At 41.8% G+C, this 23,777-nt stretch overlaps 1 protein-coding gene across 6 annotated transcripts in view; it reads left to right on the top strand.

The window, feature by feature from the left end:
* NYAP2 (neuronal tyrosine-phosphorylated phosphoinositide-3-kinase adaptor 2) overlaps positions 1-21,218 on the top strand; it is a 144,401-nt gene extending 123,183 nt beyond the window's left edge. For 4 of the 6 annotated variants that reach the window (XM_014960673.1, XM_014960672.1, XM_014960676.1 and 1 more), the window contains one exon: positions 17,164-21,218. In XM_014960673.1, the coding sequence (XP_014816159.1) occupies positions 17,164-17,391 (228 nt within the window). In that variant the 3' untranslated portion in view covers positions 17,392-21,218. The remainder of the gene's footprint in view (positions 1-17,163) is intronic. The other 2 variants (XR_001414014.1, XM_014960674.1) reach the window with 2 other exon arrangements.
* Positions 21,219-23,777: the final 2,559 nt, after the last annotated feature.

Genomic DNA, 23,777 nt, shown 5'->3' with positions numbered 1-23,777 from the left:
AAATGGTAACAAACAAAAAAAAAGCATGCTAATCAGAGAATTTTTGTCTGCTATATAGCATAAACCTGTGTCATCGCTCAGCACTTCAGATATTTTCTAGATGCACTCATTGAAGAGTTATGATCTGAAGCTAGATCAAATTCATGTGATTCTGCTTTTGTGGTTCTAGTAGTGCAGAAGGATTTGCAATGAAAGATCCAACTTCTGTCATACTCTTTGGGCCAAAGGGCAAAAAGATCCCCCTGGGCTGCTAGTTAAAGATCTCAGGGGAGATAAGAGTCCCAAATTCCTAACTAACTAGCAAGTATCTAACTACTGGACTAATTTCCACTCTGGTATGACTTTCTCTGTCCCTCTTTTTTCCTCTAATTTTCAAAAGATTTGAAAGTCTGTTGTGTATTTTGGAATCAGAATAGGAAAACATATGAAACAATTCATGGGATGGTGGCAATCGATTTCTTCTCCCTGTGTGTAAATGCCAAGTGTTCCTCTTCAGCCAGTGCAATGCCTCTGAGATCTGACTCTGTGCTCCTGCAGCCAAGATTATGGTTGTTCCTTTTTGATACTTGATCTTCTTCTTCATTCAAAATGTATGTCCACAGTGTGGGAACCATCCCATGCCTCTCCCTCTGTAATCAGAGTCCCATGGGATTTTGGTCTGGACTTTCTATACACTATTTATTGCTTTGGATGGTAGCTTCTATTTTTGCCTGTGAAGCTGTTCCCTTAAAGGGACTAAATTACTCCTTATGTTTAACCATCACCTTTAATAAGGCTTGGGATAGTCACTGCATGCATCCAAAACCTGCTTAATGTTGGCCACTAGGATCTACCACAATGACATTTGTGGTGGTTCTAAGAGTCAGAGGCATAAATAAGGTCCCTGTGTTGGTAGACAATGTGTGTAGAACAGAGACTGTCCTTACCCCAAGGATTTGTAATCTCAGTGTAAGAGATGAGAAAGTAAGCAGTTGCAGATGGGGGTAGATTGGTAAGTATGTGACTGTCAGGAATTGCTTAAGATTTGGTTTATGTGGAATCTGAAAGTGCAAAAACTATTTGGAGTCCAATCTACTGTATTTTTGACTGATGTTAATTAGTTTCATATGCCACTAATACAACAAGATGCATTTGAATGTCCAAAACCAGATACATTTTACTAGGAACATTTTACAAATGATGTCTCTCTCTCAAATGGTCCTCTCATGGAGAAGTCCCACTCCTCCAGGGGAGAAGTCTTTAGTGTCTGTGTAGGTGAAAACAAAAGAATGTAGACAGACTGAATCTTGTGGATGCTGGTTTTGCAAATAGCTGGGAGGAAGAAATTCCTCTGGGTCCTACCTGGGAGGATGGACAGACATGGAAGAAGCCACGGTGGAGTACAGAGAGAAATCCCTAGCACAAGGACTTCACTAACAGGACATGGGCCGACTTTTAGCTTGAGATGGTGTCTGGAGTTTACCAGCCTGTGGCCTTGAGTGTGTTTGAAAATCTGGATCCTCCAGAGCCGTAGGATTTTGCCTTCTTGCTCAGGTTGAATGTCCACAGGAGCCAGGCACAAGTCATCGCACTGCCTGCCACTGCCTAGAAAGGGGTGCCCGGGGCGTGAGCTGTGTCCTGAAGTGTCATACAGCTTTCTGGGGCGTTTGCAGTGACAAAAATCTGTGAGTCCAGATTTCTGAGGATGCTCTTGTGCCTTTGTGAAGCGCAGCAGAGCCCGCGCCCGCCAGAGGGAGCGGTTGGATCACTTTACGCAGTTGAGGGGTTTGGGGTTTTTTTTCCCTGCAAGGACAAATATCTTGCACGCAGGAAAGGCAAAATTCTGCCCTCGCCAGTCCAGCTAAATATGCTGTCAACATTTTGGATGAGAGCAGCAACAGGAATGTTAATGCTTTAGGGAAGGCTCTGCGTTGCATTGTGTTGAGTTTCGGCTTGAATCTGGTCTTACATAATCAGCGCATGGGTCCCGAGCAGAGCAAATTGTTTCTAAATATACAAACTGCAAATAGAGAGCACTTATTAAAAAAGAAAGAAAGAAAAGAAAATGCAAACCTTGAAGTGGATGTGGAATTGCCACATCCATCATCCCTCACCTCCAAGGCACGCCTGACTGCTTGGCACGAGAAGCAAATGTGTCAAAGCCATCTTCTGTTGGCAGACAGCCCTGCTGTTGCTGTCCCAACATCTTTTCTCCAGCATTCAGCTGGGCTGGCCGTGCCGCAGAAGCGGGTCACGGCATTGCTGGGCCCTGCTTTGCCAGGACTCTGATTTAAGAGCATGAGAGAGTGTGTGCTCAGCAGCCCCCGCACCACCAAGGTGGTCTCCGATCCGTGGCGCCAGGGAAGCCGGGCAGGCAGAGGTGGATCCGAGCACACCCTGCTGTCATGGTAGGTCCCAAGACCCAAGCATGGCTTTGGTGGCTCTCCTCCATACTGCTCAACAGAACAGGTTTGAGGCACAAAAAGAGACGTTCGAGGGAGAAGCAGTGGCGGGTGAGGGCAGGTCAGCTGTAGGGAAAGTAATGCCACGGAAAGACGATATCGGAGATGGGAACAGGGTGACCAGTCTCTGAGCTCCAGACCTAGAGTCTGTCTTCATACCTGTCCTCACCCTCGACAGCTGGCTTGGCTGCTGCTATTTCAGCTCTGGTGGGAGAGAGCGGGGGGAAGAATATTCCGTTCCCTTACTCTGATCTCTTCTTGTTCCTGCACGGGCTTTGTGCGCTTGCCAGCAGAGTACAGAAAGAGGCTTGTTCCCCCACAGAAGTTGTTGAAACTTTTCAAATACAACAATATTCTGACAAAGAATGAAATACAGCATTTATGAGGGTTTTCATTTCCCGCTCAACACTTTTTTCCTTTCTTTACCTACTTGTTTCTCAGACTGGGAGTTACAATTTCTTTAAAAGGCATAGGACAGGCACGGGAAGATCTCGTCTGCGTTTTCAGGGGGTTGTTATGTGGTGCCTGGTTTTGCTCAGGCTGGGACAGTGGGTTTCAGTGCTTTGAAAAATAGTCTTAGATCAACCAGGAAATGTGTGGGGACAGATGCTGAGCAGATGCAGCAAGATGTAGGCGGTTGTTCCCTGGAAGGTGAGTTACCCTCCAGAGCCCCTGGAAGTTGGTGAGAACTATCTGCCCCTGGAGCCCTGCAAAGAGGGCTCGGGCTTGGGGGCAACAGCTAAGCATGGCCTTTGCACCAGACCTTTCTTTTGAGAGTCAGGCTTGTACATGGATATGTAGAATTTAATATGACATATAAAGAAACTAAAATTAATATTTCCAATAAAAGATTTGCGCAGGTTGATGAGATGGGGAGATACATGCCTTGTAAATCTTACGGTCTCATTGAAGACATGTTCCTAAGCTACTACCTCTTGCAGCTTATAAAACACTGAATCAGTGAGCCCGCTCTCCTGTCCTGCCTACAATAAGAAACTAAAAACAATTTGGGAGTTCTTCATCTCGCTTTTACCTTCTCTTACAGCATTGTACATGGTTCTACTAAAAACAGGTAACAGCTTAAAGTAATACTAAACAAATATATAATATAATTTCTGTGAAATAATTTCAGTCCAAACATCAGTAAGTTGCCTATAAAGGAATTTCATTTGGTAGTGTTCCTTCCTCTTCAGGGAATCTCTCTTTAAGGCATTTCTCGTAAATTTACTTATTCTCTTCTGAAACTTGTAAATTCACTTCAAAACTTGTTCTGAGACTTTTGTGTGCAAACAATTAGTTTAGTCACATTAAGAAGGGTGCAGTACCAGAACAATAGCAATTGCTAAGTTTATTTCAAATGGTCTTGCAACCACTATTGAAGACATTGTGCCTTGGTTAAAAAAATATTTAAAAAAAAAAAGCCAGAAGCATGCTATTTCCTTTATTTGTCCCCCCTTTTCTGTGTGTATTTATGTTTAACTCAGGGCAAGAATTTTATAATATTCTTAAAGGAAAAAAAATAGAAATAAAAATGGCATGAATTCATGAAAGCATGGGTTTATATATAGGCATTCTCTGTAAATGAACCAAACGCTGTATTCTAGGTAGAACAACCTTATTTGTCTGCTCATACACATTTCAGTTACCTCCATGCACTCCCACTTGTCTTACCCTTTTTGTATATGAACTGAATGTATTGTACCATGTTTCTGTTCCAACTGTGTGTGTCCGATGCATAAAACACGACACGGAACAGCGAGGTTTTCCCCACCATCTGCATCAAATCACAAGCCATTTGAGCTTTGTTCTCATGGTTGTCACCATTTCACCAGACTCTCTCGGTGTTTGTATAGCCTTATACAGTATATTGCACTTACTGTACCTGTATAGTATCTCGTCTGTATACTGTATGCACATAAATATGTATATTCACTCATGTATGTATGTATAGTATGTTTATATATCTCTGTATATGTATGTGTGTTTGTTCATAGTCTTTCACTAGAAACGTGTGGCTATTCATATACATTATGTGTATGCCAATTATGAAAAGGTATGAATGCCAGCACCCACTTTTGATAACCTACTTTTATTCTCATTTTGTCTTGTTAAACAATGAAAATAAAGATGTCATGTATTTTAAATGAGAACTTTAAAAGGTTATCATTTTTACCAATTTTAAGATTTCCAGTTCTTCAGAAATATTGTTTGAACACATCCAAAATTGCAAAAATACTTGTGTTTCTCATGACAGTTTTCTGTGGTTGAAAAATGTTTGATAACAGCCCAAACTGTGTAGTTCTGGTTCTCTTACGCTGGTCTCTTCTGGTATCTTACGCTGGTCAAGTGCTCCTAAATTTAGAGATGCCCTTAACCAGACTCTTGTGCAAACCCCAACTCTATTCTCATGGGGGACTTGCAATAAATCTAAGGGATGACCCATCTTGCATGTATAAATACTGGGTGTAGAAGTGCCTTAGGCTGGAAAGAAAAGTTTCAGTGGTGAAGACAAGCCTTAGGAATGGGTGAAATTATCATACTTTATGTGTCAATTTTATGGGAACATTACAGACACTATTTGTCAGACCTCTTATGGTTTGCGGTCCGGAGTAACGTGTAATTGCCAATTGATTAGGCATTTATTAAAACAGCTAATAATCATTTACTAGACTTTTGTAAAATTATTCTTAATCACCACACAACTGCATGCAGGCTCAGTTAACTGGCCTTGAGGCGGCAAAGCATTGGTGTGTCTTACATAGCAAAATATCCCTGTAAATCAAGGGGACGACTGATACATATTTTCCAGTTGAGGACATGTTTTAAGTTCTTCACTGAATTGGAGCTTTGATGATAATCATTTGTGTTTCGTTGAGACTTAGGAGTGATAAATTTGCTTTCTTTACAGTTAATTCTGTCATTGTATTTGCTTGTCCAGGCCCCAGTGTGTAGTAAGTTCCTGCAGCAGAGTGGCAGCAGCTACTCAGAAAAATCTCAGAAGGCAGATCTTTTTGCAGGAGATGCTAAGGAACTTGTAGGACGACAGAGCCACTGCTGGGAAGAGCCTTCATCCCAGTTAAAAATGCATAACAGAAGATCCTTTTCGGTTTTTAATTTGAAGTTACCAAGTTAAATTCTGACCTCACCCACGTCAACAGCAAATTCCCATTTCACTCATAAGCTATAACTGGAATATCCAAGGAATGCTTTTTCTCAACAAAAAATAGGATGGAGAAAGGACACATTCCACTAGTGGAGGTCGGTGCTTATGGGCTAGTGGCTTGATCTTAAAGCTTTTCAAGTCAGTCTCAGTTAGAGAACTCTTAGGTTGAGTTGGCCCATCTCTTTTTTTACAGTCTGGAAAAGCACATTTACTATCTGGAGTTTATAATCACAATTGTAGAATTCACAATTGAAAATAATAAAAATGAGAAAAGACAATAGCAATATGCATTTTGAAAATTAATATTGGTCAGATCATGGCTCTTGCTTGATTTCTGCGCCAAATTTTAAAACACAAAAATAATCAGAGAAAAATGGCACTTTTTTGCTGTTTGACAATTTGTTTGCTTAAGTTAAAGGTGATAATGTGTATATAGGTTACCATGAAGCTGAATGTGTTGTTTGTCATACGTTGTCGTTAGCCATTCCCTTTAAGATGGCTATTTAAATCTCCTCCCTGCTCTGGAGACCTGGGCTTGGATCCCCCCACGCCACCGTGGGAGCTGGGCCGAGGTTGCCTGGTCGCTGCACGGCCGGGAGCCTGCGAGCAAAGCCCTGCCTCAGCAGAGCAGAGCCCCTGGTTTGGTGTGTTAGAGTCTTCTCAGGGAGTTGCTGCTGAATCAGTGTCAGCCAGTGCCATCCCTTCGGAGATTTCCTTTTAAACAGGAAAACAGAAACAAGGTAGAGGGAACAGCTGCTCCCAACGAATCCCATTTTCTAAAGCGTGCAGATGCCAGTCTTAGTTTCTTGCCTGTAACTCAGCTGTTCTGCGTGTCAGGAAACCATGCCTGTATTAGCTTTGGGTACTATATTGGTTAGCAGTTCCTGATATAAATGAAATTGCTGTGAGGGTAGAGCAGGTGTGGTATCTCATACTAAGGCAGGCTCTTACGTGTTTGGATGCATTAGAAACTCTCAGTACAGTTCATAACTCCAGTTCCTGCCCATTAGCTACATTTCAAATTGGAGATAGAAATGAATCATAAATGGGTATCTCTGTCTTTAATCATGTTTTTATGTATCCTTCATAAGGGAGATGTGACCACATACAAGAATATGATTCTCTCTCCACATTCTGTTGTTTTCAGTCATGCTTTCCTAAACTTTTTTCCCCCCCATACAATCAGTACAATACTTGTGAAACAGCATTTAATCTAAGAAAATGGTCATTGACTCCATCTCACCATCAAAAAAGGAGAAATGTAAGAGCACATCTCAAAATTTCTCATCTGTAAAGCAACTTCACAGTCTGTAACTGAGATATTTGTGTGTTTAAATCTCCTAATACAACACAAAGAATGGGAGGCACCTTTCAGTGCTGAAGCATTCTCCTGTCATATATTATTTTGATAATTTTATTTTTTATTTTTTAATTTTAAAATTGTTCTCGTGATCATTTCCTTGAAAATGCTAGAGATGTATAGAGACTTAAGGTTTTTGCTGGAAAACAGGTATGGTGAGGTTCTTTGGCTGTGACAGCGACAAAGGTTAGTTAAATCTTAAGTTCTAGTACTGGTGTCAATAGGAAGAGGGCTGAAGCTCATGTATGTGTTTTTAGCTGGGAAAAATTGAGGCCAAATTAAATGGGGAAACTACTGGAATTTGTGGTGTCCTCACATGTCACTTTTTTGTAACTTTAGGATTGGTCCACTTTCTCTGTTCTCCAAAGTCTTGGTCCAGTTTCCACTTATTTTCATTCTTCCCTATCCAGTTTCTGAATCCTTCTCAGCCTCTGGTGGGTGAGCAGAAGCAATAAGCCAGAGCACACACCCTGCCACCTCCAGCTCCCTCTTACAGGAGAGCTTCTGCAGTTTGCAGGGGTTGGGTCTGGAGGAGGAAAGAAACTTGCCCACCAGTGGCTCCCGCTGCTCCCTGCCACCTCTGAGTGCAACGGGCACAAAGGGGAACAGGCTGTTCATCTCAGTGTGAGATTTAGAATCTGGCAGTTTTTCAAAATTGCCGTGATTTAGAGTGAGAAAGACTGACTGCAGGTGTGTTGGGCTGTCATAGGCAGGCCCAGGTGCAGGGGCCATTGAGTCACTGCCTCAAACTATCCTGCTGTTTTAAGGCTGGTTCATGACCAGTTAAAGGCCCATGTGCAATGGGACAGGAACCTCCGGCAAGGGGAAGAGGTGGGGAGGCAGGGCCAGTAATCTCTCTGGGAAATCTGGGACACCAGTGTGTCACCCTGCAGGTGCTGTACTGAGAAATGCAGTTGGCAGGAGATCTCTGTACCGCTGAACTCTAGCAAAGTATTCTGTCCTTTGTCCCTCCTGTGATTGTCCTAATACAATATTGAATTTTCCTTTCTGTTTTACAGTGAACGACAGGATGTATCATGGTGGGTTGCTTGAGTTCTGCATTTATTGCTTAGCAAAGGCATAGATTAAGCCTTGATTTTTCATGAGTGATTTCAATAGGAATGCACTTTGTGATGATCCACTGCATAAATGAGATGCATGAGACAACTTTACACAATGTCCCTAATATGAGTTATTTTACAGGCTCTTTTTTTAAACATCACGGCATTTTCAGGATGTGTTAACTAACAGCAGATCAAGCAGTACATTTCAGACAGCTGTTTGGTGTTTAAAAAAGGAAGCTTAGATGAGAAGAATACATGTTTCCAAATAAGATAATAATGCAAGGTCAGGAAGATCTATAGCTAGACCGATTGCCAGTATAAAAATGGAAAGCAGGACAGTGAATTTATCATTTAAAGTTTGCTTTATTGATAGCCTCAGCAATAATCCAAGGGTTACTGGAAAACTCGAGGCACAGGAGTATGTGCAGTGCTGGTGCTGTATAAAGTAGCTGTGACATTTAGTAATTGGAAGCAATGAATCATGAAACTGGAGGTCTGGAATCAGAGGTGCTGAAGGTTTACTAACCATTTGCTAATTTAATTTTAGGATAAATATTAATTGTTCATAATCGTGAATCTTGGGGAATTCCTGGAGTTCCCAAGATTCTTGTCAGCTGTTTTTAAGTGGTGGTCACAGGGTGCAAGACAATGTAATAAGCCTTTTAGTGAGTCTTATGTTTGAAAAAAGGTGTGCAGAGTTTTCTTATGACACTGCCTTGTGTAATTTCATTAAGTGGTAGAACAGTTTTTACAGGGACTCTAGTTTGGGGTTTTTTTTTTTTTTGTAGTAGTAGTATCATTTGTAAGAAAACCCATTTCCAAAAGTTTAGAAATTTAGAATAATGGAAATCAAAACATTAAACACAAGAATTCCTCTGCTACAATATTCCTTAAATGTGATGCATGTGCAGTTTTATGAGCTGAAATAGCAGGTGTCGGTGAATTCTTTTAATGTTAAATATACAGTATAAGATTACGAAGTGCTCCTTCCCATCCAACTATTTTGTCAAAATTAGGGCTGGGGGAATCCTTTCCCAAGTGCTTACAGGGAAAACAGGTTACTCGTGTGTCTTAAAGAAAGGAGAATTAGTGAAAGGCTGGAAAGGGCGGTTTGTGTAGCGCTCGGCACCTCGCCTGCGCGTGTGCTTGTGCTGCCAGTCCGTGAATGCACAGGGGTCATTCAACGCGGCTGCGGCGGCGTAGGACACCTTCTAGAGAGCACCTCAGACACTTCTGTAGGAGGATTGGCTGGACGTTGGCCAGTGTCCCCGGGGAGCGTTACCATGAACTCGAATTGCATGGAGAGTGTCTGCTGTCACCGCTCACCTTGCACATCCTGCGTGTTCCTGAACAGACTGTTACTTTTAATCACCTTTGTATTAATAACCAATTGTTGTTTTGAATTCAACAGTAACAGGAGAACGGGTTAGCAGTACAGAGCTGTATGAACAACTAAGTCTCCTGGGCCAAATTACAGTGTCTTTCGTGTCAGTATTATTCCAGAGTACCTCTGTCAGAGAGAAGGAAATGACTGCAGGTTTAGCCTGTAGTTTTACCTTCATTTACCGACTTTTGCAGCCATTGGAAGTAACAACATTCATCTGCAGTGCTATGGTGTAAGATAACAGTTAGCAAAAGAAATCTTGGCCAACATAGTTTTCCAAGTGCTCTTCGGAAGGCTTTTAAAATCATTTGCGGTTTTTTTTACTATTTGTTTGAACAAACGGTAGTCAAATTATTGGACCCATAAGGTCAGCCGGTACATCCCTGTTGGCTTCAGATGGGTGAGGATCTCGCTGAAACCTGATTCTGGCTGAACTCCTGCCTTGGACAACTCCCCTTTTGCGAACGTGTGCCGAGGACCTCCACGTCAAGCTGAGTATCAGATAACAGGTCATGAAGTAACTGTTGGTGCTTAACATAGCCCTCCACCACTTGCACCCCGGGGCACACGACTGCCTTCTAGGAGTGGGATTTCACACCCTCCCGAGTGGAAATACCTTACCCGGCCAGATGGCAGGGACCCATCCGCACCAGAGAAAGTGCCGTCAAGAGTTTCAGTGGGAAAGAGAGTTTGGAAACTCCTGTCTGAGAACAGGCAAGAGGGAGGCAGTACCTTTTCCTCCCAGAGGATGGTAAGTGGCTTTCAGAAGGCCTTTCTTCTTCACTTAACTGTAGCCTGCCAAAACAAACCAGCATGTTTGGCTCTGCTGAATGGCGTGTAGCACTGCTCACAGATTGCACTGCTAGAGGTCACTTTGTTTACAGATCCAGGAGACATTTCTAATAATCTCCTCCAAATGTTGCCCGTTACTTTTTATTTCATTATATTTTGCGTTGGTTTAAGATCACTTTGCTCTAGCCTCACTTCAGCTGTTGGGCTTTTGTTTTATCTGTGATATGCAGCTGCCACAAAGAAAAGGGTGTTTGTACATGACAACCATGACCAGATAGACGTGATGTGGTTTTCTCCATCCTTCCTGTTAATGAGTACTCAGCCTCTCTGCCCATCCAGCAGGAGAGGGAGACACTCACAAGGGCCAGAAGAGAACAGCATCTTCCTCAGCCCCATAGCCTCTACCATTTCAGCACAGTAAGTGGGAGCCTATAAGAAATTATGGAACCGCCACTGAATCATGGGGCTCTCTTATATTGCCGAGAGCTTACAAATTCACTTCAAAAATAGGCAAACCAAGCACTTAGCAGCTTGATGTCATGAGGAGCAGCAGCTGAATGGGATATGATGCTGTCTAAAGCCCTCATGTAAACTACAGTGGAAAATATTTTTTTAGGTCACTGGAAGTTCATACAGCACACCAAAAAAAGCCATAGAAGAGTCCAGAGCATGAAATATCAGGTGGTCAACTCAAATGTTAGAAAAGCTTCCTCAAAAAATGAATGAAAATTGGCAGTGTTTTCTAACTCTGTTGCTAGTACTAGAGCTGCCTACAATATTTCAAATCTTTTTCTCCCCCATAGCATTTTTAGCAGCGCAGATTTTCACAGGCACTTGTATGAAAAATTATAGTGCACTTTTTAATGACAGGTTTCCTGAAACGCCTCTCAGCACTAGGAATTAGCATGACTTTATCCTACTTACACTTCACCCCAGTGGCCTGACTTCAGAGGAGCAGGGTCGCTCCCGGCACTTGCTCTTCTCTGGTGCTGGCAGAGGCAGGAGTGCAGGGTCTGCCTGCCCGTCCCCAGGGCTCGCCATCGCCCTTACGTGGGGCTCGGTTCCAGGACAGAGGATACAGGTGGGACTTCTGTACCACATACATCTTTTTACCAAGAGAGAGAATTATCTGTCTATGTATTTATGTATCTATTTATCCGTCACCCATGAGCAAGAATTTATCCCACCTAAGAAAGAGTCTTGGTCCTGTTGCTGAGGATTTTTTACCCTGTATTTTCAGACCAACTTCCAGATTTTTCTTGTAACACCCCTCATGTTCTTCATTTGGAAAGGCTACACTACACAGAACCGTTTGGTTTGTATATAACTTAAAGGTGTTACCATATTTTTTTCAGTAGCATAGATCTGTGCAGTAACGTACAGAGCTCTGCTTGTGCACTGCACTGATGTCCTTCACCTGGTGCTCCTTGTCATCAAAGTTCAGTTCCTGAAGGGCCACAAGATCATATCTCATATTTTGAATAGCCAACAAAAAGATACAAGATATTTGCTACACCTAATAACCACAGCTAGCAGGTGTGGAAAGTTGTATCCAGCAGTAGCTGCTTAATTTTATTGTTGGAGACTATTTTTTCTAGCTTTTTTCCATCTGTAAATATTATTCTTTTTGCCAAACCAAATGATACTGCTTAGTTAAGAACAAGGGAAGAACTATGTTCATTTACATTTCTTTTTCTTGCTTTAAACATCCATATTTTGAGCGCTTTTGTGACTCTGCTGGTGCAGGCTGCCCCAGGGCGGGCTGGAGCTGCGCTGGCATTGCTCTGCGGGCAGCGGTGGGGGTGCCCAGGGCCAGGACAGAGCCCGTGCCAGGGCAAGAGAAAACAGACATGGTCTGCTGTGACACCAGGGAGCTCCTGGCAGCGTGAGTCATTGTCTGTTCCCCAAAGCCTGTTTTGAGTTTTCCCTGGGATTATGAGCTTTTCTCGGTAAATTCTGATGTGGCAGAGAACTGTAGAGTGCTCTGACCCCTGGCTCCAGGTCCCGTCCTCTCAGAGTGGTTGGACTATAGATGTTCTGCCTGTCAAACCTTTGCTCCATGACAGCTCTGTGATCTAGCTCAGGGCAATCTAATTTAAGCAATACATATATTTGTTAACCATTGGGACTGCTACTTATCTTTCCGGAATGATTCAACATTTCCATCCCGTGAAGAAATGAAGACTGGCCCACTGCTAATGGAGGCACTGACATGCAAAAATATACCAGTTGCACTTTGTAGAGAAGGGAACTAGTGTGTCTAGTTTGTCTCTCAGATCTTCTTGAAGCATTAAAATACTCACCAGAAGTGATCTTTTTTAACTTAGGTTTTCTTAGACAAAACATTTTGCATTTTTTTTGAGGATGTGTAAATCCGTTGGGTTTTTTTCTTAGTTGAAAGATGGTTTTCTAATATTACTTCTTATTCTCTGGCACTGCCAACTTAGAATCTGAGAGTATGTAAACAGATCTTAAAAAAATTCACTTCCAACCTTTTGAGAGGGCAGATAGTAAAAGTCAGCCGATGTTGCAGTTTAGCCCCAGTCCGTAGCTAGGACCTCATGCAGCCCCTCGCTCACTCCCCCCATTTGCAGTGGGGGAGACAATCAGAAGAGTAAAAGTGAGAAAACTCATGGGTTGAGATAAAGACAGTTTAATAGGTAAAGCAAAAGCCACGCACACAAGCAAAGCAAAACAAGGAATTTGCTCACCACTTCCCATGGGCAGGCAGGTGCTCAGCCATCTCCAGGAAAACAGAGCTCCATCACGCGTAATGGTTACTTGGGAAGAAAAACGCCATAACTCCAAGCGTCCCTCTCTTCCTTCTCCTTCCCCCAGGTCTATATGCTGAGCATGATGCCACATGGTGTGGGATATCCCTTTGGTCAGTTGGGGTCAGCTGTCCTAGCTGTGTCCCCTCCCAACTTCTTGTGCACCCCCAGCCTTCTCACTTTAAAGCATTTGCTTTAAAGATGATTTTTGAGAAAAACTAGAAAATAATGAATAATTGAAGGGTTAGTGCGTTTACTGGGATCTCATGAGACATCCTTGTTCACACTTGCGCTCAGGTGAGAGAACTCATCCAGCCACTTCAGGCTGCTGAACTGTTCCTACACATCGTGCTATCACACAGCTTTTACTGACTGATTAGGAGCAAGGATTTGAGCCTACCTCCAATACCTCATAGGTGAATCTTCAAACTTCTGGGCCTTTGGCCGGTGTTTTCCTTCACTCTCTTGCTCTGTTTGAACAAAAACTGTGTCTTAGAGGCTGGATAATTTAATGAGTGAAAATTCCCAATCAGCAAATTTCATAATTCAAAGAAGATTATGTGACACGGTACCTGATACACACCCTGGAGTCTCCAGAAGATCCCTCCTTACAATACTAACATTAGCTGCTGGCTCTTTCTTCCCTTTTCAGTAAGAACAGGCTTTGGGCCAAGACTCTTTGGTCAAAACCAGCTTTGCTTCTCCTGTGCTGTGTCTTGTTGGCTGTTACCTCCAGTGCTGATGGGTTTTGTGCCTGTCTGCCTACATCCACATCTGCAGCCAAGCTCTGACATGCTGCAGTATGTGTACCATTCCTCACACCCTATGGGATCTTTCAGGAGCAAGAGAGCCATATAGCTGTATAATACTATGAATGCTCTGCTTCTTTCCGTACATTAAATTGTAACATCATTAATTTTTGTGCCTCTCACACTGAATAAATCCCTTGTTATGATATAGCAGGGATATTAACAAGCTGGTGCATGACCAGAGGAGCAGACTGAAGCCAGAAAGGAGGGAGGATATGAAAAAAATTAGTACTGGAACTGAGCATGAGCACCATTAGTTCAGTTGCAGGAAGGATTAGGCCTAAATCCACAGAGTTAAACACATTAGCTTTAAACACCTCAGTAGCCCTACTTAAGTCATCGAGAGTTACCGCTGTGATTAAACATCTGGGCTGAGAGCTGGCTCGTGAGCCTTAGCGCCTGTAATTTGCCTAGGACACACTGAAAATGTAGTTAGTGCTCTTTGGGATTTGGTATTAGCAACGTGCTTAATGTCATATCTGTAGTTCAGTGATCTACAAACAGGGGATTTCCTCTTAGGTTTGTCTTGCAGCTTCAAGAGGCATGCACCCTTCTTCAGTACATTATTTTGTTGCACATTAGCACTAGAACTGGGCATAAATATAAAATTAAACCCTTTAACACTTGTTCTCACTTTTAAGCTTTTTTCCCCAAGTCTTTCAACATCATGTGTGTTCACTTAGTCTATTTTAGCAAATGACTTTGCACATGCCAGTTCTGCACATTCATGCTGCACATACCACTATCTGAATGCAGTTACAGGAGAGGAATGTACCATGTGGATGGTACATGTAAGAAGATGTTGGTGTGAAGGACTTAGCCATGAAAAAAAAAATTTAAAAGATCACAAGTAATCTTGAAAATCTGTGCTTGGGAAAGTGGAAAAACTTGAATTTTTCATAATAAATGGTTCGCTAACTGCTGCACAATGTGGTGGCCGGTATAAAAAGGAATTTTGGGACTGCCTGCACTTGGATTTATTTTAGGGGCTGTTTTGCAGGGGGTGGCAGAGTGTCTGTGTAACTGATACATTCTGCAACACCATTTCTATCTTTGGGAAGTTGCAACTGGTGTTTTAGAGCTTACCATGTCAAAATCCTGCTTCAGTCACCTTGAATCCCATGAAGGGGATTATCTACCAGCAGACGTGGTGTTGGCAACAGCGCTGCGTGTAGTAGAGTGGGGAGAGTGAGGGTGACGTGGGTGTAACACCCTCCTGGTGGCTGTGGTACGTGCTGTGGATGGTGCCTGTGCTGCCTGGTGGCTGGAGCACACAGTGTCCTGCAAGGATCTGGTATTGGCACGTGCCCGCTTTACTGACATGGTGGGTTATAAAAGAGAAGGCATTTCCCAGTGCCCAGAAGAGGAAACCCACACTCAAGCACCATTGTTGTCAAATCCAGCCCCGAAGCCGTGTGTTGTGAATATTGTGTTTAACGAATTGTGTGCAGACCGTGTGCCTGTCCCACCCCACGTAGGAGGACCCAGCCAAAATGAAGACACTGTTGCGTAAGTACTGACCCCTCACTGATGAGTGGCAGGAAACCTGCCTCAGGTAGAACCTCGTCCAAAGACCCATGAAGTGGAGCCAGGGGGTGGGAAGGAGTATCTCCGGCTCAGTTGGTGAGTTTTGGACCAGGCCTGGACACCCAAAGAGGGGAAGTCTCACGGCTGTGGTGGTTGACATGCCTCGTACCTCCCTGCACTGCAGTAAATGAAAAATAAGTATTTGATTAGGAAAAGCAGGCCCAGTAGGCTTCCAGAAGACTTAGCTCAGCCATTCAGGAGGACACACTGCCGATATGTTACACGTGTAATTCTAAATTCAAGAACAAAGCTTACATTATGGTTTAAACGTGTTCTACTCAAAGTACTATCTGATGTAAGCATGGCTTTATTTCAGTGTAAAAAAAGGTAATTCTATCTGAAATTCTTTTATCCTGTGTCACCCCTTCAGTACTTTTTTTATGAAAATATTTGAAACAATGCACACCTTACTGTATTCTGTTTATTTTTCTCTTTAAGTACATTTTTTTTCTTTTTTCTGGTAGGCTTGCTCACGTTCATTTCTTTTGCTTTGTTTCCTGCTATTAATCTGAACATTTTCTCTGTCTGTTTTTCAATAAATGCTAAATACACTTCAAGCTGACCACAAAAACTACCAAAGTTTCTCCACTGGCTTCTAAGACCAGTACCCAGTTCTAGGAACCTGGATTATGCCCATTCTTGGCCTTCTAAGATTTGTGAATGAAAGGCATATGCATTATTAAATGTACTTAAATACGCTTAATAAAAAACATACATTTCCTTCATGAATCGTAAAATGCTGCCAAAGTATGACTGCAGATGTGCATTTTCATGACAAGATCAGAGATGTACTTGGACAGCCCCTGCAAATGTATGGCCTGTGTTTACTTACACACAAATCTTTAATTTGTGAACAATGTGGAAAATAAATGTTGGGACACTCAAGACCACTTCAAATTTGCAAACTAAATGTTGAGAGGAAGTTTCTGATCTGCAGGTATACAGTGTATCTATACAGTGTATATAAATACAGCGAGCGCTTTCAGGAGAGTTTAGCGTTAGCGATTTTGGTTCCAATCAAAAGCCTTGGAAGACACACACATTTTCAATCAAGTGAGCACCCCACTGCACTCCAGTAAAGCCACATTCACAGGCTTTGGAGAGGCTGTGACATGTACTTACAACCAAACATATGCTAGCCTCCTTTTTGGGATCAGGATCATGTTTTCAAATATTCTACATGCATGAAAACATGGAGTTCCTAAGCTCTTGATGCCTTCCAGTTAATGAAATACCGTCACAGAATAGGATAGGTTAATCCATCTAATTTGCATGGAGTTCATTAAATCATTTTAAAAAATTAAACAGAGAGTTATATTTAGCTTGATACTCAGAAGTGTTAACACCATGCTTTTAATGTGACAGATTGGATTTGGAAAGCAATATAAAACGCAGATTTCAGTGTATAGAATTTTTTATTTCCACAACTTAAAAATGTTGTTAAGATCCATGTGACTTTTTAAGATCTATTGCATCATTTAAAATCCAACCAGGGCTAGTTTGCCAAAAACATTGATCTTTATTAGCTTTCAGTGCTCTGGAGAAATTAAAATGGGAACTTTTTATTACTCTTTTTTTCCTTCAAGTAGTAGTTAGAAGTAAAGACTGACTTTGTTTCTGTTGTTGGCATAGAGATTTTTTGTTCATCAAACAAATTAGAGTGTTTCAAATAAGAGTAACGTTAACCTTGCAAAGAAGCAAGGTATTCAGTCTATCACCAAATAGTTATTTGTATGGTTTTTTTCTTCTTTTCTTTTTCCTTCTGTTCTTTCTCCCCCACTGCCCCCCATAGGTGACGTGTATGCAGTGGTTGCAAGGGGACCATACAATGCTGGATATGATTGAGAAAAAACGTTGCCTCTGCAAAGAAATAAAAGCTCGACAGAAATCAGAGAAAGGACTCTGCAAACAGGACAGCATGCCTATTTTGCCGAGTTGGAAAAAGAACACCGGGACCAAGAAATACAGCCCTCCTCCTTATTCTAAACAACAGACTGTTTTCTGGGACACTGCAATTTGACAGGCGTGTGGAGGATGCCCACTCCACTGTGTTGCCCCATGCACAGGTAGCCTGCTTTCTTAATAAGGCAAAGGCTCTAACCTAAGACTTATCTGCAGGTGGTGAACTTCCTAGGAAAAAAGCACACTGATACAGTGCTCACCTGTCAATCAAGAGAGAGATTTAAGTTTCCGACTGGATTAAGGCATACATATTTATCCAGGATTTTTTTGGATCCAGAAGATATCAAAATGTAAATATTTCACCAATATATTGAAAACACCCAAGCTAATACACTGTTTAAATATATATATATAAAAATTCAAAAATTTATGAAGAATTTTACTATATAATGTTACTGTTATACTGTTTTATTACCTATTTTCTATGTGGTATTCTAATGTTTCCTCCCCCCCGGCCCCTGTCGCCACCATTTTATTTCTCTTACCTGCCTAGATTTGGCCTCTGTAGAAAAGCGTGTGGTTGTACGTTTTGTTGAAGAGGACAATGTACAAAGCAGCTCGGTGCTAGGGCTGTAGAAGTTACCTAGAGTCGTACTCGTTAGATGTCCTTAGTTTTGCGGGGGGGGTGGGGCTGGACAAAGGAGAGAGTTTTGGTGGGAAACAGCAAAACTGCAGGCAATGCAAATAAAAGTGCTTGATGCGGATGCCCAAGTTGCATTTAAAATATGAATTATTCTGCATTGGTTTTCCCATAAAGTCAATCGGGTAAATTGCCCTTGGTTTTATATGCGTCAGTCACTAAAATTATTTGGCCGAGGACCTAAATTTTCTGCAGAAAAGGCTGCAAGAGAAACTCTTCCTTCACTTTGCTCAGCTGACTAGCAGAGACCATGGTTCACTGTGACTAAGCACCGTACAGCCCGTGGCGCTCGGCAGGTGGGGGCGGTGGCACCGCAGCCACGGCTCCTGTCACCGTTTGTCTTTGGTCCAGAAAATAAAGGCGACAAAATCTGTTTACATGTTTATTATTTTTAAATCCAGCAACACATCCTTACTTTACGCTGTGTCGGATTTCCCTGTGTTATTTATAAAGGCTGGAATTCAGGCCCCTGGAAAGGCGGTAGGGAAATCCCTCTTGATTTCATGGGGTTTTGAAGCAGAGGCCCACGTCACACGTTCTCCCGGGTGTGCCGATTCTTCTTCCTGGCTGCTTCTGTAATTGGCTTGCAATCCTGTATTGTATTACACCCATTTTAACAGAATATTATGTCATGACCAAAGAATTATGACCTCCTGGTTTTAACGGGAGAAAGAGATGGCTTATGCTGATTATGGGGGTGAAATCCATGTGGTGAAATATCTTCCAAAAGGATCTGTTGAGAACGAGGGAAACTTGTACTGCTGTTGGTGTAGGGGAGAAAAGATCTATGGCATATATTTTGTATATTTAAATTTCTATCTATGTGTCTGAAGTTTGGTAGCACAAAAGTCCCTCTTTAAAACAATCATTTTAATATTATATTCGCTGAGAAGAAAAGATGTGTTGTTTGAAACTTCTTGTTACATTGGCTTTTCTTTGAAATTATATTGACAGCGTTGCCACAGCTGTAATTGCTGATCAAAAAAACCAAAAATAACAAATTTTAGAAGGTTTTTGTAATCTATATTGCTAAAGTTTGAGTTTGAGTAATGCTTATCAGTAGTACTTTCTTTTCAGCCTCTGAAATAAAGTTTTTAAATATTTTATAACCGATTAACTAATGTATATTTTGATGTCCAAACTGAGATTTCTGTAAAAGATGAAGTGTGTGTTTATATGTGTGTATGTATATTAGCATTATTGTATATGTATATATGCATATGTGTACACACATATATATGTATATATGCATGTATCTCTCTATATATACTCATAGATGTGTGCATACGTATATACCCACATACATTAAATATTGGTGTGTGCTATGAATATACAGTGGCTGGAATGGGTGCACGATTGAAATGCAGATTTAAAGAGCCCCTCACAGCTGAAATGACAGAAGACATGAAAAAACCCAGAGGCTGTGAAGGAATCTTTGAATACATGTTATATCCAAAAGACACCAACTGTATATTCTGCTTATTCTCTTTTTTTTAAAGAAAGAAAATGGCAGAAGAAAAACTCCAGAGATCTCGCAAAGTTCCAGAATCTGCTGGAAAGAAGACGACTTGTTGGTCGTGAGAAATCTGTTGAGATAACCGGTTCATTATTCAGAAAGTGTTTATGCTTTGTCTTCCTTGTTATGCAGCAAGAGAAGAAATTTTCATAACCATGTGTGAAATACTTATCCCGGCCCTTTCCCCCAACTGCACTAAGTCTCTGGTGACAAAAAGAAAGCCGCTGTTCAGTCAGTCTTGATGCTCCTCCTTTGAGCTGGTCTCTTCCTGCAGCGATTCCTTTACAGACCCTGCTACTGAAGCGTCAGTTTTGCGGTCCAGACCTGTGGGCACCCACGGCCGCCGCAGCGCCAGGCCCTTGGGGGGGAGGCAAACGTTAATGTAAACAGTTACGTGTTTAATAGTGTTTGTTCATATTGTGTCCTTTTCCTATCGGTACATAATAGGAATAATGATCAGGGAATTGAAGCATTCTTGTCCTAAAGCAGACTTGCTTGTACGCTTAGCCCACCGTAAAACCACTCCTTGTTTCGGTTTTAATGCTCAACACTGTTTATGTTGTCCTTCCTAAATAACTGCCCATGTGCTTCCAGACCTCCATTGTATCCCAAGGAGACAATGGCTTTTTGTTTTAAAGTGCGACAGTACATGAAAAAGTAAAAGATAACTTAGCACTTACCTTCAAAGCACTTTAGAAATGTGAACTGAACCTCACGCTCGGGAGAATCATTTAACAGCAGAGGGAAGTGGGGCTCAGGTGAAGTAGTTTCCAAAGGTCAGGGACATTTCTCCACCGTCCTGTCCCATGACTGCTGGCCCACCCCATCGCTCGAGTAAAAGGTGCATCGCACTGCCCAGAGCGTGCCATCAGAATGCTGTTAAACATTTCCTACATCACCTATTGTCTCAGCAGTTTCTGTGTCACAGGGTGAATGACAGTGCTTAGTTACACACGGTCATTAAAGCTGTAGTCTGTATAAATATGCAATCTGTATATACATACAGATCACATATATACACACACTTACGAAGACTGTATATATGAAATCGTTTGGTATGCACTTATTTTGCTTTAAACTCCTGAAGTTAAACATTATAGTGTAGCAATTTGTGTAAAGTGCACTGTGATTTCAAGAAAGCACAGTAAAGTCACAGGTCTTGTTATTCTTGCACTAAAAATGTGTTTACGTATATTAGCCAATGTATGTCTACTTTATCGCTCCTTTTGACAAATTAAAGCAAATGGTATAAAATGGTATGGGGTTTTTTTGGTTTGGGTTGTTTATTTTTAAGTGGACAATGGCACTATGTTTTTAAATGACAGGGTTTTTAAATAAAATTAAATCATTCTGTGTTCATTCCGATGTAATACATTTACCGATATCTTGAAATTGAATGTCATGTTGCTTTTTTCATATTTCATTAGAAATTGTCAGGTATGTGCCTGAGATTGTGTAGGAGTAAGGAGTAGCTAGAGGCTAACTGTAATCATATATTATTAGCCGTTTCTATATACACAGTATAAATACATATTAATTTTCTTTTCATTTTTGTACTTGATTTTTTTAGGTAAGATGTAATTAAATGTACTTTGATACTTCTGAAGTAATAAGATGTTGTTTGAAGATCAATTCTGCTTTCTTTAGTGCATTGACAATATTTTACAATAATTTAGTGCTTATTTATTTGTGCTCCGGTGTAATTATAATAAAAAGCAATAGTTTAAAATATTTGGCTGTTCATTTTCATTTGATGGTTTCAGCTTAGAGCTGGGTTATTCACTAGGGATTAGCCAAAGATTCCTGGGAAGAAAACTCAAGTCATAGATGTATATTTATAACATTCCCTAGGCACATTTTTAATCGCATCATTTGTTGGAGGAAATGAATGAATTGCTTTAATAGGTTAATATTTGCAAGTCATGCCTGGTTGCATCTAATGCCATGAGTGCCATCCTCAACTAAATCCTTAGGATAAGATTTCTCAGAAGAGCAGACAGAAATTTTTCTGTAAGTACCTTTCACATTTTGGGATGGAAGATGCTTGTTTACTTCAAAGACTCCCCCTTCGAAGATCTACATTTGCAGAATATCCACAAATGGGAGGGGGACCCATCATGCTCTCTGTAAAGCTCTAAAAAAATCTGCCATGTTTCCAGACAGAAGCTGGGATGTAAAACCCAGTCCTTACAGAGGAATTCCAGAGTGGGAGAAGGGCACAGAAGAGGGACTATGGGGGAAGAATAGGATGTGTACAACCTTGCAAATGATACTCATATTCCAGTCCTCAGCTTTTCAATACTTCATAGTTTTTGTAGAAGTTTGTAGCCTGGATTCTATGACTGAGAGAGTCTCCTCCCTGTTTGTTTTTTTTAAGATGACAAGTTTGTAATTTAAAACTGTTTCCAAGTGCAAGTAAGCAAGTAGTTAAAAAAGAACCCACAAGAAACAATAAAGTTCTTGCTATAGCAATGAGACCAAATTTCTCTCCCTTCATGGAAAGAGCTGCCTTTCGTATGCAAAAGAGGTACTACCCATATTTGTATAGAGCTGTACGCAGAAGTGAACCAGTGGGAATCTTTTGGTTGTCTTCTGCAGGAGCTGGTTCTGAGTCAAATTGCAGATGATCCAAAAAGTGCTTTCCAAGTGCTTCCCTTCCCACAGAAGCCAGATGCCTTCCCCAAGTGCAGCCTCTCTCTCCTCAGCAGCAACCCCATTGCCAGCGTCCATACAAAGGCTGAAGAGCTTCGCTACCTCTTTATGCTCCTCTTCCTCTCCCCAGCCCCTGGCATGGATGTTCAGAGTGACTCCTTGAAAGCAAACTCCGGTCTTTTGTCCCAGGCTTCATGTTTCATAGGAAAATCCTATAGGGGTGACTAGAAATGAACAGAAAGAGGTTTTACAGGGATTTCTCCAGCCCTAAAAGAGGGAAAGGGATTCTCTCAGTTTAAGAGTCAGATTGTTGTGTGTACTCTTCAGTGGGACAGTTCATGAAGTCCTGTGTCCCAGCTCATTTCCAAAGACTTTCCAGGATGACTTTCAACATCCACCTCAGTTCCTGTGCCATGCCTGGCTGCTGCTGGAGACAGCAGCACCTGAACCAGAGAATGAACGAAAGGGGAGGACTGCCAAATGCAGCAGGGAGCATAGATTTGGGGCAAATTCAGAATTTTCCCTATTTTAAATATGTGTGTTCACTTTATTTGCCACTGCAGAAACACTTTCTATGTGCCATTGTTTCTTAAACAGAAGAGGTTTAAATTAAAGGAAGACAAGACCATAAAAAGCAACAGTTGAGTTTTACACTTGTATTTGCTCTAAGTTTATTTAAAAGTGGAAAGGTGCCTGCAGTGCTTTATCTTGGGTCTCTGCTCCTTTTGCATTTTAAAAACCCTCACAATAACACTGGCTGGAGTTACTGCTGTTTCTCCACCGCAGTCACTCAGAGTGACCTTAGCTGGTGCCAGAGTGGCTGCGGAGCAATTAAAGCACACAGGGGCCTGTCTTGCTTGGGAACAAGCAACCTGCCCTCAGCAAAGCAGAGAAGTCAAGCAGCCGGTAGAGCAGAGACGGGCCAACATCTCTCAGATCTACGGCCAGCGCTGACAGAGCTGGCAAGGGAACCGCAGGAAACTAAATAAAACTTAAAAAACGAAAGACAACTGAAAAGAAACACTGCTCAAAGGCAAGACTCAACACATTTGGCATTTATTTTCTAAACCTGCCAACATCTCTTTTATGGTGTGTTTTTGCCTTTAAAACAAAATTACACACCTGTCACCTTTTAATTGAGATTTTTGGCACTGGGGTGGGTGGTGGTTTTAGTGTTCTCCCCACCTGTGGCATATTTTCATCTTCCTTTGTCCCCTTCTCTCTTTCTGCCACAATCCTTTCTTTCATTATGTGCTCTGGGAAATATATGTGTAGATACAATGAGAGTTCCCCTGTTGTCTTTTGTTCCTGTTAATGCTCTGCTCTGCCTCCCCTGTTCTCAGCTGGCTCTGTGCTCTCTGACCATCACAAAAACATACAAAGAGAGCACGAGCAGCAACCACCATCGATTTTACTGTAGAGGATAGCATTTATCAATGCTGTTCTCAGTGTATACACAGCAAGTTTCATGGAGGGACTCAGAAGTGGCTAAAAAGAGCTGATAAAACACAGAGGTACTGAGAACCTGCAGACCAGACCACAGCTGCCCTTGGTGGGCAGCAAAGCCAGGGCTGATGCTCACGATTCTCCTGGGCCCAGATATCCTCACCATCAGCATGGACTAGGAAGAAATTGG

Source organism: Calidris pugnax, unplaced genomic scaffold (genome assembly GCF_001431845.1).
Source record: "Calidris pugnax isolate Ruff unplaced genomic scaffold, ASM143184v1 scaffold398, whole genome shotgun sequence".
NCBI classification, from domain to species: Eukaryota; Metazoa; Chordata; class Aves; order Charadriiformes; family Scolopacidae; genus Calidris; species Calidris pugnax.
This window is presented reverse-complemented; position numbering and strand designations above follow the sequence as displayed.